This window comes from Cherax quadricarinatus, chromosome 10 (assembly GCF_038502225.1).
Source record: "Cherax quadricarinatus isolate ZL_2023a chromosome 10, ASM3850222v1, whole genome shotgun sequence".
In the NCBI taxonomy this organism is placed as follows: Eukaryota; Metazoa; Arthropoda; class Malacostraca; order Decapoda; family Parastacidae; genus Cherax; species Cherax quadricarinatus.
The window spans coordinates 3260625-3279862 of NC_091301.1; the positions used below are offsets into that span (position 1 = coordinate 3260625).

The 19238-nt window shown below is 51.2% G+C and overlaps 1 protein-coding gene across 2 annotated transcripts in view; it reads right to left on the bottom strand.

Annotated features, from left to right (window-relative positions):
- Positions 1-19238, bottom strand: part of LOC128687863 (ileal sodium/bile acid cotransporter-like) — a 53182-nt gene that overhangs the window by 13592 nt on the left and 20352 nt on the right. For both annotated transcript variants that reach the window (XM_070083509.1, XM_070083510.1), the window contains exon 5: positions 207-413. In XM_070083509.1, the coding sequence (XP_069939610.1) occupies positions 207-413 (207 nt within the window). The remainder of the gene's footprint in view (positions 1-206; positions 414-19238) is intronic.

Below are 19238 nucleotides of genomic sequence, written 5' to 3' on the forward strand. Positions count from 1 at the left end.
GGGGGCATTGGATGTGGCATGGATATGTGTGTATGTGTGTGTGTGTGTGTGTGTGTGTGTGTGTGTGTGTGTGTGTGTGTGTACTCACCTAATTGTGGTTGCAGGGGTCGAGACTCAGCTCCTGGCCCCGCTGTGTGTGTGTGTGTGTGTGTGTGTGTGTGTAGACAGGATGGCATGTCCTTTGTGAAGGGAGAATAACATCTTACCAGAGGCATGAAGAGGTACTGACAGATGAGGCCCACCACGGGTCCCACTGGTCTTGTGATGATATTCTTGACCACCTCCAGGTTGATAGTGGCGCCCATGTTAATGTAGAAGACGATAATCAGGATGCCCACCAAAAGTGTGAAGAGGTCTGCCAAGTGCTGGTAGGAGAGCACCACAGATATATCCACTGCCCGCTCCCACACCACCTGCAACAACAATACTCTCTTAATACACTTTCTTTCTAATACTCTCTCAATACGCTTTCTTTCTCCCCCCTCCCCCTCCAGTCACACACCAGGCAACAGGCATTGAATTATAGGTCTGTATCAGTGGTATGCAGTACAAAGAATTGGAAAAGAGAATCACGAACAGGTTGGTTGAGCACTGAGAGAATAGGGTCTTTCTCGTAGATAATCTGCATGGATTTACTGACAATAAGCTCAGGCTAAAGAATAACAGTGATTAAGGAAGAATTTATGGATCGGCTGTATATTCTTGGACTGCAGGAAAGTGTTTTACCCTGTACTCTATCAAAGATTAATTTAAAGATTAGAGGAAAAAGCAGGAATATAAGCTAAGGTATTACATAGGGTCAACATACCTAACGAATCGAAGACAGGTGGTGATAGTAAGGACAGGCGTTTGAGGATGGGAAATGATCATGAGTGAGGTCCCTCAAGGATCATAATGAGAACGATTATTATTCTTAATGAATGTAAATAACCTTTCAGAGAGGACTCAATTCTTTCTATCATTGCAGATGACAGGAGCTAACAGAAGAGAAGTGGAAGAGGATATAAATAAGCTACAGGAAAACTGTCAGAACTCAAATCAAATCAAATCAAAACAATTATTTCTTTATTTCTTTGTACAACACAATGTATAATTTACATGTAATAAAATACTGTCAAGCACGAAGACAGCTGTGAGAACGCATGAAAAGTTCAGCCCTGATAAGTTCACAGTCATGTAATTTGCGGCGAGTGAGAGACTGCCAGTGACGGGAGTACAACTCGAGAGAGAGACTGCCAGTGACGGGAGTACAACTCGAGAGAGAGGAAACAAATGTCATACCGAGAGAAAGACCTGGCAACGAACACCAGACTTAAAAGGAACCTATGTTCCCCTGTTTTCATTTTTCCACTATAATCTACCTTGTCCATAATTATTATCACATTTGCTTTGTCTGTTTCGTAAGGTGAAGTGTAGGATCTTTCCTTAATTCATGGTATAACTTAACAAATCTTTGAGGATAATTGTGTTGTAGAGGTCTGAGCAAAGCTCACCACGACCATCCACCTCACCACGACCATCCACCTCACCACGACCATCCACCTCACCACGACCATCCACCTCACCACGACCATCCACCTCACCACGACCATCCACCTCACCACGACCATCCACCTCACCACGACCATCCACCTCACTACTACCATCCACCTCACCACGACCATCCACCTCACTACTACCATCCACCTCACCACGACCATCCACCTCACCACGACCATCCACCTCACCACGACCATCCACCTCACTACTACCATCCACCTCACCACGACCATCCACCTCACCACGACCATCCACCTCACTACTACCATCCACCTCACCACGACCATCCACCTCACCACGACCATCCACCTCACTACTACCATCCACCTCACCACGACCATCCACCTCACTACTACCATCCACCTCACCACGACCATCCACCTCACTACTACCATCCACCTCACCACGACCATCCACCTCACCACGACCATCCACCTCACCACGACCATCCACCTCACCACGACCATCCACCTCACTACGACCATCCACCTCACTACTACCATCCACCTCACCACGACCATCCACCTCACCACGACCATCCACCTCACTACTACCATCCACCTCACCACGACCATCCACCTCACTACTGCCATCCACCTCACCACGACCATCCACCTCACTACTACCATCCACCTCACCACGACCATCCACCTCACCACGACCATCCACCTCACCACGACCATCCACCTCACTACTACCATCCACCTCACCACGACCATCCACCTCACCACGACCATCCACCTCACTACTACCATCCACCTCACCACGACCATCCACCTCACCACGACCATCCACCTCACTACTACCATCCACCTGACCACGACCATCCACCTCAGTACTACCATCCACCTCACCACGACCATCCACCTCACTACTACCATCCACCTCACCACGACCATCCACCTCACCACGACCATCCACCTCACCACGACCATCCACCTCACTACTACCATCCACCTCACCACGACCATCCACCTCACCACGACCATCCACCTCACTACTACCATCCACCTCACCACGACCATCCACCTCACCACGACCATCCACCTCACTACTACCATCCACCTCACCACGACCATCCACCTCACCACGACCATCCACCTCACTACTACCATCCACCTCACCACGACCATCCACCTCACCACGACCATCCACCTCACTACTACCATCCACCTCACCACGACCATCCACCTCACCACGACCATCCACCTCACCACGACCATCCACCTCACCACGACCATCCACCTCACCACGACCATCCACCTCACTACAACCATCCACCTCACCACGACCATCCACCTCACCACGACCATCCACCTCACCACGACCATCCACCTCACCACGACCATCCACCTCACCACGACCATCCACCTCACTACTACCATCCACCTCACCACGACCATCCACCTCACCACGACCATCCACCTCACTACTACCATCCACCTCACCACGACCATCCACCTCACTACTACCATCCACCTCACCACGACCATCCACCTAACCACGACCATCCACCTCACTACTACCATCCACCTCACCACGACCATCCACCTCACTACTACCATCCACCTCACCACGACCATCCACCTCACCACGACCATCCACCTCACTACTACCATCCACCTCACCACGACCATCCACCTCACCACGACCATCCACCTCACTACTACCATCCACCTCACCACGACCATCCACCTCACTACTACCATCCACCTCACCACAACCATCCACCTCACCACGACCATCCAACTCACTACTACCATCCACCTCACCACGACCATCCACCTCACTACTACCATCCACCTCACCACGACCATCCACCTCACTACCATCCACCTTACCACGACCATCCACCTCTACTACCATCCACCTCACCACGACCATCCACCTCACCACGACCATCCACCTCACTACTACTATCCACCTCACCACGACCATCCACCTCACCACGACCATCCACCTCACTACTACCATCCACCTCACCACGACCATCCACCTCACCACGACCATCCACCTCACTACTACCATCCAACTCACCACGACCATCCACCTCACTACTACCATCCACCTCACCACGACCATCCACCTCACCACGACCATCCACCTCACTACTACTATCCACCTCACCACTACCATCCACCTCACTACTACCATCCACCTCACCACGACCATCCACCTCACTACTACCATCCACCTCACCACGACCATCCACCTCACCACGACCATCCACCTCACCACGACCATCCACCTCACTACTACCATCCACCTCACGACCATCCACCTCACCACGACCATCCACCTCACTACTACCATCCACCTCACCACGACCATCCACCTCACCACGACCATCCACCTCACTACTACCATCCACCTCACCACGACCATCCACCTCACTACTACCATCCACCTCACCACGACCATCCACCTCACTACTACCATCCACCTCACCACGACCATACACCTCACTACTACTATCCACCTCACCACTACCATCCACCTCACTACTACCATCCACCTCACCACGACCATCCACCTCACCACGACCATCCACCTCACTACTACCATCCACCTCACTACTACCATCCACCTCACTACTACCATCTACCTCACCAGGACCATCCACCTCACCACGACCATCCACCTCACTACCATCCACCTTACCACGACCATCCACCTCTACTACCATCCACCTCACCACGACCATCCACCTCACCACGACCATCCACCTCACCACGACCATCCACCTCACTACTACCATCCACCTCACCACGACCATCCACCTCACCACGACCATCCACCTCACTACTACCATCCACCTCACCACGACCATCCACCTCACTACTACCATCCACCTCACCACGACCATCCACCTCACCACGACCATCCACCTCACTACTACTATCCACCTCACCACTACCATCCACCTCACTACTACCATCCACCTCACCACGACCATCCACCTCACTACTACCATCCACCTCACCACGACCATCCAAATCACTACTACCATCCTCCTCACCACGACCATCCACCTCACCACGACCATCCACCTCACTACTACCATCCACCTCATCACGACCATCCACCTCACCACGACCATCCACCTCACTACTACCATCCACCTCACCACGACCATCCACCTCACCACGACCATCCACCTCACTACTACCATCCACCTCACCACGACCATCCACCTCACTACTACCATCCACCTCACCACGACCATCCACCTCACCACGACCATCCACCTCACTACTACCATCCACCTCACCACGACCATCCACCTCACTACTACCATCCACCTCACCACGACCATCCACCTCGCTACTACCATCCACCTTACCACGACCATCCACCTCACTACTACCATCCACCTCACCACGACCATCCACCTCACCACGACCATCCACCTCACTACTACCATCCACCTCACCACGACCATCCACCTCACTACTACCATCCACCTCACCACGACCATCCACCTCACCACGACCATCCACCTCACTACTACTATCCACCTCACCACTACCATCCACCTCACTACTACCATCCACCTCACCACGACCATCCACCTCAACACGACCATCCACCTCACTACTACAATCCACCTCACTACTACCATCCACCTCAATACTACCATCTACCTCACCAGGACCATCCACCTCACCACGACCATCCACCTCACCACTACCATCCACCTCACTACTACCATCTACCTCACCAGGACCATCCACCTCACCACGACCATCAACCTCACCACGACCATCCACCTCACTACTACCATCCACCTCACCACGGCCATCCACCTCACCACGACCATCCACCTCACTACTACTATCCACCTCACCACTACCATCCACCTCACTACTACCATCCACCTCACCACGACCATCCACCTCACCACGACCATCCACCTCACCACGACCATCCACCTCACCACGACCATCCACCTCACCACGACCATCCACCTCACTACTACCATCCACCTCACCACGACCATCCACCTCACCACGACCATCCACCTCACTACTACCATCCACCTCACTACTACCATCCACCTCACTACTATCATCTACCTCACCACGACCATCCACCTCACCACGACCATCCACTTCACTACTACCATCCACCTCACTACTACCATCTACCTCACTACTACCATCCACCTCACTACTACCATCCACCTCATCACGACCATCCACATCACCACGACCATCCACCTCACCACGACCATCCACCTCACCACGACCATCCACCTCACCATGACCATCCACCTCACTACTACCATCCACCTCACTGCTACCATCCACCTCACTACTACCATCCACCTCACTACTACCATCCACCTCACTACTACCATCCACCTCACTACTACCATCCACCTCACTACTACCATCCACCTCGCCACAACCATCCACCTCACCACAACCATCCACCTCACTACAACCATCCACCTTACCACTACCATCCACCTCACCATTATCATCCACCTCACGACGACCATCCACCTCACCACTATCATCCACCTCACCACGACCATTCACCTCACCACTACCATCCACCTCACCACTACCATCCACCTCACTACTACCATCCACCTCACCACGACCATCCACCTCACCATTACCATCCACCTCACCACTACCATCCACCTCACCACAACCATCCACCTCACTACTACCATCCACCTCACCACTACCATCCACCTCACTACTACCATCCACCTCACCACGACCATCCACCTCACCACGACCATCCACCTCACCACGACCATCCACCTCACTACTACCATCCACCTCACCACGACCATCCACCTCACTACTACCATCCACCTCACCACGACCATCCACCTCACCACGACCATCCACCTCACTACTACCATCCACCTCACCACGACCATCCACCTCACCACGACCATCCACCTCACTACTACCATCCACCTCACCACGACCATCCACCTCACCACGACCATCCACCTCACTACTACCATCCACCTCACCACGACCATCCACCTCACCACGACCATCCACCTCACTACTACCATCCAACTCACCACGACCATCCACCTCACTACTACCATCCACCTCACCACGACCATCCACCTCACCACGACCATCCACCTCACTACTACTATCCACCTCACCACTACCATCCACCTCACTACTACCATCCACCTCACCACGACCATCCACCTCACTACTACCATCCACCTCACCACGACCATCCACCTCACCACGACCATCCACCTCACTACTACCATCCACCTCCTCACGACCATCCACCTCACCACGACCATCCACCTCACTACTACCATCCACCTCACCACGACCATCCACCTCACCACGACCATCCACCTCACTACTACCATCCACCTCACCACGACCATCCACCTCACTACTACCATCCACTTCACCACGACCATCCACCTCGCTATTACCATGCACCTTACCACGACCATCCACCTCACTACTACCATCCACCTCACCACGACCATCCACCTCACCACGACCACCCACCTCACTACTACCATCCACCTCACCACGACCATCCACCTCACTACTACCATCCACCTCACCACGATCATCCACCTCACCACGACCATACACCTCACTACTACTATCCACCTCACCACTACCATCCACCTCACTACTACCATCCACCTCACCACGATCATCCACCTCACCACGACCATACACCTCACTACTACTATCCACCTCACCACGACCATCCACCTCACTACTACCATCCACCTCACTACTACCATCCACCTCACTACTACCATCTACCTCACCAGGACCATCCACCTCACCACGACCATCCACCTCACCACGACCATCCACCTCACAACTACCATCCACCTCACCACGGCCATCCACCTCACCACGACCATCCACCTCACTACTACTATCCACCTCACCACTACCATCCACCTCACTACTACCATCCACCTCACCACGACCATCCACCTCACCACGACCATCCACCTCACCACGACCATCCACCTCACCACGACCATCCACCTCACCACGACCATCCACCTCACTACTACCATCCACCTCACCACGACCATCCACCTCACCACGACCATCCACCTCACTACTACCATCCACCTCACTACTACCATCCACCTCACTACTACCATCTACCTCACCACGACCATCCACCTCACCACGACCATCCACCTCACCACGACCATCCACCTCACCACGACCATCCACTTCACTACTACCATCCACCTCACTACTACCATCTACCTCACTACTACCATCCACCTCACTACTACCATCCACCTCATCACGACCATCCACCTCACCACGACCATCCACCTCACCACGACCATCCACCTCACCACGACCATCCACCTCACCACGACCATCCACCTCACTACTACCATCCACCTCACTGCTACCATCCACCTCACTACTACCATCCACCTCACTACTACCATCCACCTCACTACTACCATCCACCTCACTACTACCATCCACCTCACTACTACCATCCACCTCGCCACAACCATCCACCTCACCACAACCATCCACCTCACTACAACCATCCACCTTACCACTACCATCCACCTCACCACTATCATCCACCTCACGACGACCATCCACCTCACCACTATCATCCACCTCACCACGACCATTCACCTCACCACTACCATCCACCTCACCACTACCATCCACCTCACTACTACCATCCACCTCACCACGACCATCCACCTCACCATTACCATCCACCTCACCACTACCATCCACCTCACCACAACCATCCACCTCACTACTACCATCCACCTCACCACTACCATCCACCTCACTACTACCATCCACCTCACCACGACCATCCACCTCACCACGACCATCCACCTCACCACGACCATCCACCTCACTACTACCATCCACCTCACCACGACCATCCACCTCACTACTACCATCCACCTCACCACGACCATCCACCTCACCACGACCATCCACCTCACTACTACCATCCACCTCACCACGACCATCCACCTCACCACGACCATCCACCTCACTACTACCATCCACCTCACCACGACCATCCACCTCACCACGACCATCCACCTCACTACTACCATCCACCTCACCACGACCATCCACCTCACCACGACCATCCACCTCACTACTACCATCCAACTCACCACGACCATCCACCTCACTACTACCATCCACCTCACCACGACCATCCACCTCACCACGACCATCCACCTCACTACTACTATCCACCTCACCACTACCATCCACCTCACTACTACCATCCACCTCACCACGACCATCCACCTCACTACTACCATCCACCTCACCACGACCATCCACCTCACCACGACCATCCACCTCACTACTACCATCCACCTCCTCACGACCATCCACCTCACCACGACCATCCACCTCACTACTACCATCCACCTCACCACGACCATCCACCTCACTACTACCATCCACCTCACTGCTACCATCCACCTCACTACTACCATCCACCTCACTACTACCATCCACCTCACTACTACCATCCACCTCACTACTACCATCCACCTCACTACTACCATCCACCTCGCCACAACCATCCACCTCACCACAACCATCCACCTCACTACAACCATCCACCTTACCACTACCATCCACCTCACCACTATCATCCACCTCACGACGACCATCCACCTCACCACTATCATCCACCTCACCACGACCATTCACCTCACCACTACCATCCACCTCACCACTACCATCCACCTCACTACTACCATCCACCTCACCACGACCATCCACCTCACCATTACCATCCACCTCACCACTACCATCCACCTCACCACAACCATCCACCTCACTACTACCATCCACCTCACCACTACCATCCACCTCACTACTACCATCCACCTCACCACGACCATCCACCTCACCACGACCATCCACCTCACCACGACCATCCACCTCACTACTACCATCCACCTCACCACGACCATCCACCTCACTACTACCATCCACCTCACCACGACCATCCACCTCACCACGACCATCCACCTCACTACTACCATCCACCTCACCACGACCATCCACCTCACCACGACCATCCACCTCACTACTACCATCCACCTCACCACGACCATCCACCTCACCACGACCATCCACCTCACTACTACCATCCACCTCACCACGACCATCCACCTCACCACGACCATCCACCTCACTACTACCATCCAACTCACCACGACCATCCACCTCACTACTACCATCCACCTCACCACGACCATCCACCTCACCACGACCATCCACCTCACTACTACTATCCACCTCACCACTACCATCCACCTCACTACTACCATCCACCTCACCACGACCATCCACCTCACTACTACCATCCACCTCACCACGACCATCCACCTCACCACGACCATCCACCTCACTACTACCATCCACCTCCTCACGACCATCCACCTCACCACGACCATCCACCTCACTACTACCATCCACCTCACCACGACCATCCACCTCACCACGACCATCCACCTCACTACTACCATCCACCTCACCACGACCATCCACCTCACTACTACCATCCACTTCACCACGACCATCCACCTCGCTATTACCATCCACCTTACCACGACCATCCACCTCACTACTACCATCCACCTCACCACGACCATCCACCTCACCACGACCACCCACCTCACTACTACCATCCACCTCACCACGACCATCCACCTCACTACTACCATCCACCTCACCACGATCATCCACCTCACCACAACCATACACCTCACTACTACTATCCACCTCACCACTACCATCCACCTCACTACTACCATCCACCTCACCACGACCATCCACCTCACCACGACCATCCACCTCACTACTACCATCCACCTCACTACTACCATCCACCTCACTACTACCATCTACCTCACCAGGACCATCCACCTCACCACGACCATCCACCTCACTACCATCCACCTTACCACGACCATCCACCTCTACTACCATCCACCTCACCACGACCATCCACCTCACCACGACCATCCACCTCACTACTACCATCCACCTCACCACGACCATCCACCTCACCACGACCATCCACCTCACTACTACCATCCACCTCACCACGACCATCCACCTCACCACGACCATCCACCTCACTACTACCATCCACCTCACCACGACCATCCACCTCACTACTACCATCCACCTCACCACGACCATCCACCTCACCACGACCATCCACCTCACTACTACTATCCACCTCACCACTATCATCCACCTCACTACTACCATCCACCTCACCACGACCATCCACCTCACCACGACCATCCACCTCACCACGACCATCCAAATCACTACTACCATCCACCTCACCACGACCATCCACCTCACCACGACCATCCACCTCACCACGACCATCCACCTCACTACTACCATCCACCTCATCACGACCATCCACCTCACCACGACCATCCACCTCACTACTACCATCCACCTCACCACGACCATCCACCTCACCACGACCATCCACCTCACTACTACCATCCACCTCACCACGACCATCCACCTCACTACTACCATCCACCTCACCACGACCATCCACCTCACCACGACCATCCACCTCACTACTACCATCCACCTCACCACGACCATCCACCTCACTACTACCATCCACCTCACCACGACCATCCACCTCGCTACTACCATCCACCTTACCACGACCATCCACCTCACTACTACCATCCACCTCACCACGACCATCCACCTCACCACGACCATCCACCTCACTACTACCATCCACCTCACCACGACCATCCACCTCACTACTACCATCTACCTCACCACGACCATCCACCTCACCACGACCATCCACCTCACTACTACTATCCACCTCACCACTACCATCCACCTCACTACTACCATCCACCTCACCACGACCATCCACCTCACCACGACCATCCACCTCACTACTACAATCCACCTCACTACTACCATCCACCTCAATACTACCATCTACCTCACCAGGACCATCCACCTCACCACGACCATCCACCTCACCACTACCATCCACCTCACTACTACCATCTACCTCACCAGGACCATCCACCTCACCACGACCATCCACCTCACCACGACCATCCACCTCACTACTACCATCCACCTCACCACGGCCATCCACCTCACCACGACCATCCACCTCACTACTACTATCCACCTCACCACTACCATCCACCTCACTACTACCATCCACCTCACCACGACCATCCACCTCACTACTACCATCCACCTCACCACGACCATCCACCTCACCACGACCATCCACCTCACTACTACAATCCACCTCACTACTACCATCCACCTCAATACTACCATCTACCTCACCACGACCATCCACCTCACCACGACCATCCACCTCACTACTACCATCCACCTCACTACTACCATCCACCTGACTACTACCATCTATCTTACCACGACCATCCACCTCACCACGACCATCCACCTCACCACGACCATCCACCTCACCACGACCATCCACTTCACTACTACCATCCACCTCACTACTACCATCTACCTCACTACTACCATCCACCTCACTACTACCATCCACCTCATCACGACCATCCACCTCACCACGACCATCCACCTCACCACGACCATCCACCTCACCACGACCATCCACCTCACCACGACCATCCACCTCACTACTACCATCCACCTCACTACTACCATCCACCTCACTACTACCATCCACCTCACTACTACCATCCACCTCACTACTACCATCCACCTCACTACTACCATCCACCTCACTACTACCATCCACCTCACTACTACCATCCACCTCGCCACAACCATCCACCTCACCACAACCATCCACCTCACTACAACCATCCACCTTACCACTACCATCCACCTCACCACTATCATCCACCTCACGACGACCATCCACCTCACCACTATCATCCACCTCACCACGACCATTCACCTCACCACTACCATCCACCTCACCACTACCATCCACCTCACTACTACCATCCACCTCACCACGACCATCCACCTCATCATTACCATCCACCTCACCACTACCATCCACCTCACCACAACCATCCACCTCACTACTACCATCCACCTCACCACTACCATCCACCTCACTACTACCATCCACCTCACCACGACCATCCACCTCACCACTGCCATCCACCTCACCACTACCATCCACCTCACTACTACCATCCACCTCACTACTACCATCCATCTCACCACAACCATCCACCTCACTACAACCATCCACCTCACTACAACCATCCACCTCATCACTACCATCCACCTCACCACGACCATCCACCTCACCACTACCATCCACCTCACCACTACCATCCACCTCACTACTACCATCCACCTCACCACGACCATCCACCTCACCACTACCATCCACCTCACCACTACCATCCACCTCACCACAACCATCCACCTCACTACTACCATCCACCTCACCACTACCATCCACCTCACCACTACCATCCACCTCACCACTACCATCCACCTCACCACAACCATCCACCTCACCACTACCATCCACCTCACCACTACCATATACCTCACCACTACCATCCACCTTACCACTACCATCCACCTCACCACTATCATCCACCTCACCACTACTATCCACCTCACCTCTATCATCCACCTCACCACTATCATCCACCTCACCACTAGCATCCACCTCACCACTAGCATCCACCTCACCACTACCATCCACCTCATCACTACCATCCACCTCACCACTATCATCCACCTCACCACTACCTCGCCACTAGCATCCACCTCACCACTAGCATCCACCTCACCACTACCATCCACCTCACCACTACCATCCACCTCACCACTACCATCCACCTCACCACTACTATCCACCTAACCACTATCATCCACCTCACCACTACCATCCACCTCACCACTACCATCCACCTCACCACAACCATCCACCTTACTACTACCACCCACCTCACCACTACCATCCACCTCACGACTACTATCCACCTCACCACTACTATCCACCTCACCACTACTATCCACCTAACCACTACCATCCACCTCACCACAACCATCCACCTCACTACTACCACCCACCTCACCACTACCATCCACCTCATCACTACCATCCACCTCACCACTACCATCCACCTCACCACTACTATCCACCTAACCACTATCATCCACCTCACCACTACCATCCACCTCACCACTACCATCCACCTCACCACAACCATCCACCTCACTACTACCACCCACCTCACCACTACCATCCACCTCACCACTACTATCCACCTCACCACTACTATCCACCTCACCACTACTATCCACGTAACCACTATCATCCACCTCACCACAACCATCCACCTTACTACTACCACCCACCTCACCACTACCATCCACCTCATCACTACCATCCACCTCACCACTACCATCCACCTCACCACTACTATCCACCTAACCACTATCATCCACCTCACCATTACCATCCACCTCCACACTACCATCCACCTCCACACTACCATCCACCTCCACACTACCATCCACCTCCACACTACCATCCACCTCCACACTACCATCCACCTCCACACTACCATCCACCTCCACACTACCATCCACCTCCACACTACCATCCACCTCACCACTACCATCCACCTCACCACTACCATCCACCTCACCACTACCATCCACCTCACGACTACCATCCACCTCACCACTATCATCCACCTCACCACTACTATCCACCTCACCACTATCATCCACCTCACCACTACTATCCACCTTACTACCATCCACCTCACCAATACCATCCACCTCACCACTATCATCCACCTCACCACTGCTATCCACCTCACCACTATCATCCACCTCACCACTACCATCCACCTCACTACCATCCACCTCACCAATACCATCCACCTCACTACCATCCACCTCACCACTACCATCCACCTCACTACCATCCACCTCACCAATACCATCCACCTCACCACTACCATCCACCTCACTACCATCCACCTCACCACTACCATCCACCTCACTACCATCCACCTCACCAATACCATCCACCTCACCACTACCATCCACCTCACCAGTACCATCCACCTCACCAATACCATCCACCTCACCACTACCATCCACCTCACCACTACCATCCACCTCACCAATACCATCCACCTCACCACTACCATCCACCTCACTACCATCCACCTCACTGCTTGCAGTGTCAGAGGAGCCATGAGACAGAGACCAATTTTAAAAACAAATGACCTACCGGGATGTTAGGAAATACTTCTTAAAAACTGTGCTTTAAGAGATCGGGCCAGGAGCGGAGACTCGACCCCCACAAACACAACTCAGTGAAAACACGCAGTGTTCTATTATCACAGAACATTATCAGAACATGCAAAAAAAAAAAACTGTAGGGAACATCAGGTGGTAGGAAGAGCAAGAACACGAGGGTCCTTTGCTGGTGCATGGTGTTATGGTTCTCTCAAGGTTACACCATTGTGTCCAGTCATGATTCACCATTATTATCGTGTGTGTTATTTTTCTCTATATCATGTGGTTGCAGGGGTCGAGTCACAGCTTCTGGCCCGGCTTATATATATATATATATATATATATATATATATATATATATATATATATATATATATATATATATATATATATATACGCATAATAATACTGCGACTATGCGGGGATCGAGGCCGCGATATTTTAGCCCGCCTCCTGGGAAGTCCGCTAAAATCCACGACGCCCTAGACCACTGAGCCAACAATGCTTCAGGCATCAGGCGCCCAGTAACACTAGGCATGTCAATTCTAATGGGAGCAAATACGTGGCTGTGGAAAACTACAGAACTAATATCATTCTTCTCCCATTTGAAATACCAGTCTCACAAGCAGTACGCATATTTATGCATCCACAACACAGTGTATAGACGACCCGGAACCCACAACAACGACCAGCCGAGTTTACGTGCAAACTGTGGGGTATCTGGAGCCCACACACGTTAGTGGCAACATTTTTTTTTTTTTTACACAAATCAGTTCTTGATCCATGTCTCAGTTTAAAACCTAACGAAGAGAGAGAAAACATTGTTCTTTTTTGCATTACCGAATTCAATATGATGAGCTTCATGCAACATCATTATACACAAGAGTTCCTCTTGACAACATTCACTATTCTGTATTAACGTTGGTAGAATTATCGACAATATGTGCAATATGTGCGACTGCGACATTTTATTGTGGCAACGATTCGCTCTCCAAGAGCTTTGTCAAGCCGTTACCAGAACAGAACGAAATATCCTCCCGCTCTCTTACAGAATGTAACATCCTCCCGCTGTCATACAAAAAGAACGTAATATCCTCCCGCTATCATACAAAAAGAGCGTAATGTCCTCCCGCTATCATACAGAAGAACGTAGTATCCTCCTGCTGTCGTATCAAAGAACACAAGAACCTTCCCTTATTGTGCTGTCTCTTATTGTACTCGTGGCGCCCCTGCTTTTCTTTTGGGAAATGTTGCATCTCCTGCCGAGTCTTTTGTTTTCATAGGGAGTGATTTTCATGTGCAAATTTGGTACTAATCCCTCTAGGATACATTCGTCTCTCGACCTGCAGGGAGAGAGGACGCTTCTACAGTTTCTCTTGCACGCCACCTGGTGAGGAAAACATAGCATTAGCAACAAGATGGCGGACCATATGAACCGGCGCATAAATACTCCATACCCCCGGCCGGGATTGAACCCGCGGTCATAGAGTCTCAAAACTCCAGCCCGTCGCGTTAGCCACTAGACCAGCTAGCCACAATAAGATTCATCCAACTAGGTATATTTCTACACCATAGGAAGGTTAGCACAGGCACCTCTGTGACCACAAATGCAAGTTTTTACAGACGAATCTCCAGCTAGCGTGGCCGTGACGAACTCTAGCTCAAGTCCCTTCACTGCCGTCAACATGACTTAAGAAATCGTAATGACACGATTGCAAATAAACCATACCCCCGGCCGGGATTGAACCCGCGGTCATAGAGTCTCAAAACTCCAGCCCGTCGCGTTAGCCACTAGACCAGCTAGCCACAATAAGATTCATCCAACTAGGTATATTTCTACACCATAGGAAGGTTAGCACAGGCACCTCTGTGACCGCAGTGAAGGGACTTGAGCTAGAGTTCGTCACGGCCACGCTAGCTGGAGATTCGTCTGTAAAAACTTGCATTTGTGGTCACAGAGGTGCCTGTGCTAACCTTCCTATGGTGTAGAAATATACCTAGTTGGATGAATCTTATTGTGGCTAGCTGGTCTAGTGGCTAACGCGACGGGCTGGAATTTTGAGACTCTATGACCGCGGGTTCAATCCCGGCCGGGGGTATGGTTTATTTGCAATCGTGTCATTACGATTTCTTAAGGCATAAATACTGTCTGCATCGAGCTGGTCAGGGGATCTTTAAGCAGCGCCACGATGAACGTTCTCCTGCCAAGCATTATCAGGGACGTTTGTGGCATCCACAATGAAGAGTTGTATGGTGTGGCGCTGAATGGTATGTCAAGGGTCTTCGTGAAGTTCATGAGGAGCGACTTCTACTCCAGCATTGTCGACGAATTTCAAGAAAGGAGGATGAGCGTCAATTCGGCAGTGGAAGTATGCTTTCATGACGTTTCTAAGTATTTTACTTGGGTGAAGGTACGGAATGTACCTTTTGAAGCGACAGCATACAGCCTACAGGATGTGTTCAGTGGTTATGGGACTACACTCGGCGAGCATGGGAATGTGGAGGGGCGGCCCCTACGAGGGGCTGCCGGAAGGATCCTTCACACTGAAAATGACCCTGAGGAGGCCGATACCATCGTACGTCACATTGCATGGCTATAGAACTCAGATTTTTGTACACTATGCGGGGCAGAGGAGGACGTGCCGTTTATGTGACTTATGAGCACATGGGGGCACAATGCCCCAGGAGACAGGGCCCTAGGGTTTCAGAAAAAGCCAACCCTCCTCCATTTCTCCCTAAACCAAATATCGGCATACAAACTAATATGTTCCGTAGTGGATAGGCCTTGACCCTCCTCAAATACACGCCCCCCCCCCCTGTTCCTGCCACTATATACACCAAGGTGGTTTTCATCTGCCTTTCCTTAAACTTCCTGAGTACAAATCCCGACGGCCTGTCCCCCCCTTAAGGGGTGATACGAGGATAAAAGCGTTGGCGGCTAGATTCTATAGGACGACGTGTAGGAATATGCTGGTTTATGGGGCGTCCTGGGAAAAAAGTTTCCCGGAAGGTTATAGGAACCTCACTGTGGGTTCCCTTTGTCAGGGTCCCTGAGGATGGGCAAAGGGGTGGACTCCTTCTGGGGGGATGTAAAGGGGGGGGGGTTATTTACCGCTGGAGTTTTTGTGGTATGTAAGAGGAAGGTAGTGGCAGTTTGGTGTGGATGGTAAGCTATGTTTCACGGGAATGTTTGCCATAGTGAGATATAAGAGTAGCTTACAAGGTTAACTTTCTAACCCTGATGGTTATGTTCACTGTGTAAGAAATCTTCCTTGATAGCCAGGATACCGAGCCCTTAGGATCTCGTTTTTAAGTAACTAGATATGGCAAGTTGGTTTCCACATAAATTTTTCTGAGGTACATGTCTGTTCTTTTGGGACCGGCAAGATACAGCGGCCCTTGTACTTACTACTTGTCTTGTATTATGTTTAACTTTTATTGTTTGCTGGAGGTTCTATGTGGTAATTTTTTAAGAGTATGTATAGGTCTCGGGTCTATGCCATGTTTATTAAGGGGTTTATAACAAAAATTTTGAGGACAAGAGTTTCGGTTTACATACATATGTGGGAGGTTTAATTTCTGTGTAGGGTTTGGTATTAAACCCTTTTGATGTGCTGAGTTTTATTATGTTATAAAAGCTTGTTTTGGGTTTATTTTATTATTGTATGTTACATATATGTTGTTCAGTTTTCTATATAAGAATTATTGTACTTGATGGCTTAACATATTAATAATATTAAAATACTGTTTTTCCATGATTATTGTGCATAAGGACTCATACGTTCCTTCAGAATTCTTATTGGTTAGGCTATAATGTAACACAACTTGAACCAATACTCTGTACCCTGTCATAGTGGGTATGTTCGGGCTTTGTGTTTTTGTTTTAAAGTTGTTATGGTAGCTTTAGTTAGGGTCTTTTTACTTCACTGACATGATTTGTGTTGTATATATATTGTGTGTGTTAAAGGTGGTTATGGCTTTAGTCATGTGTTACAACTTTAACTTTAGTAACCTTGTGATGTTGTGCATTGTATGGTGTTTTTTCTTGTAATAAGTTATGACAGGTACTCCTTTTATTTTAACCCATGTAAAAATTCCTTTTGGTGTGTTTCTTTGGTCACAATTTACGTGGCGGTACCAATAAATGACTAATACTTTAGTGAGTTTTGTTTTTGCGTGTACTGTTTGCTATAACAGGATGTTGTTATAATACTTGTTACCTCCAGAAATAACCTGGTACTAGCACCGTAAAAGATTGTTTTTGTATTCCTGTACTATTATTATGCATTCTTTGTAATTTGGTAAGGTTTTTTAAATAAAATATAAAAATTAACAAAAAAAATCCCTCTAGGATTTTCCATGTGTATATTATTGTGTATCTCTCTC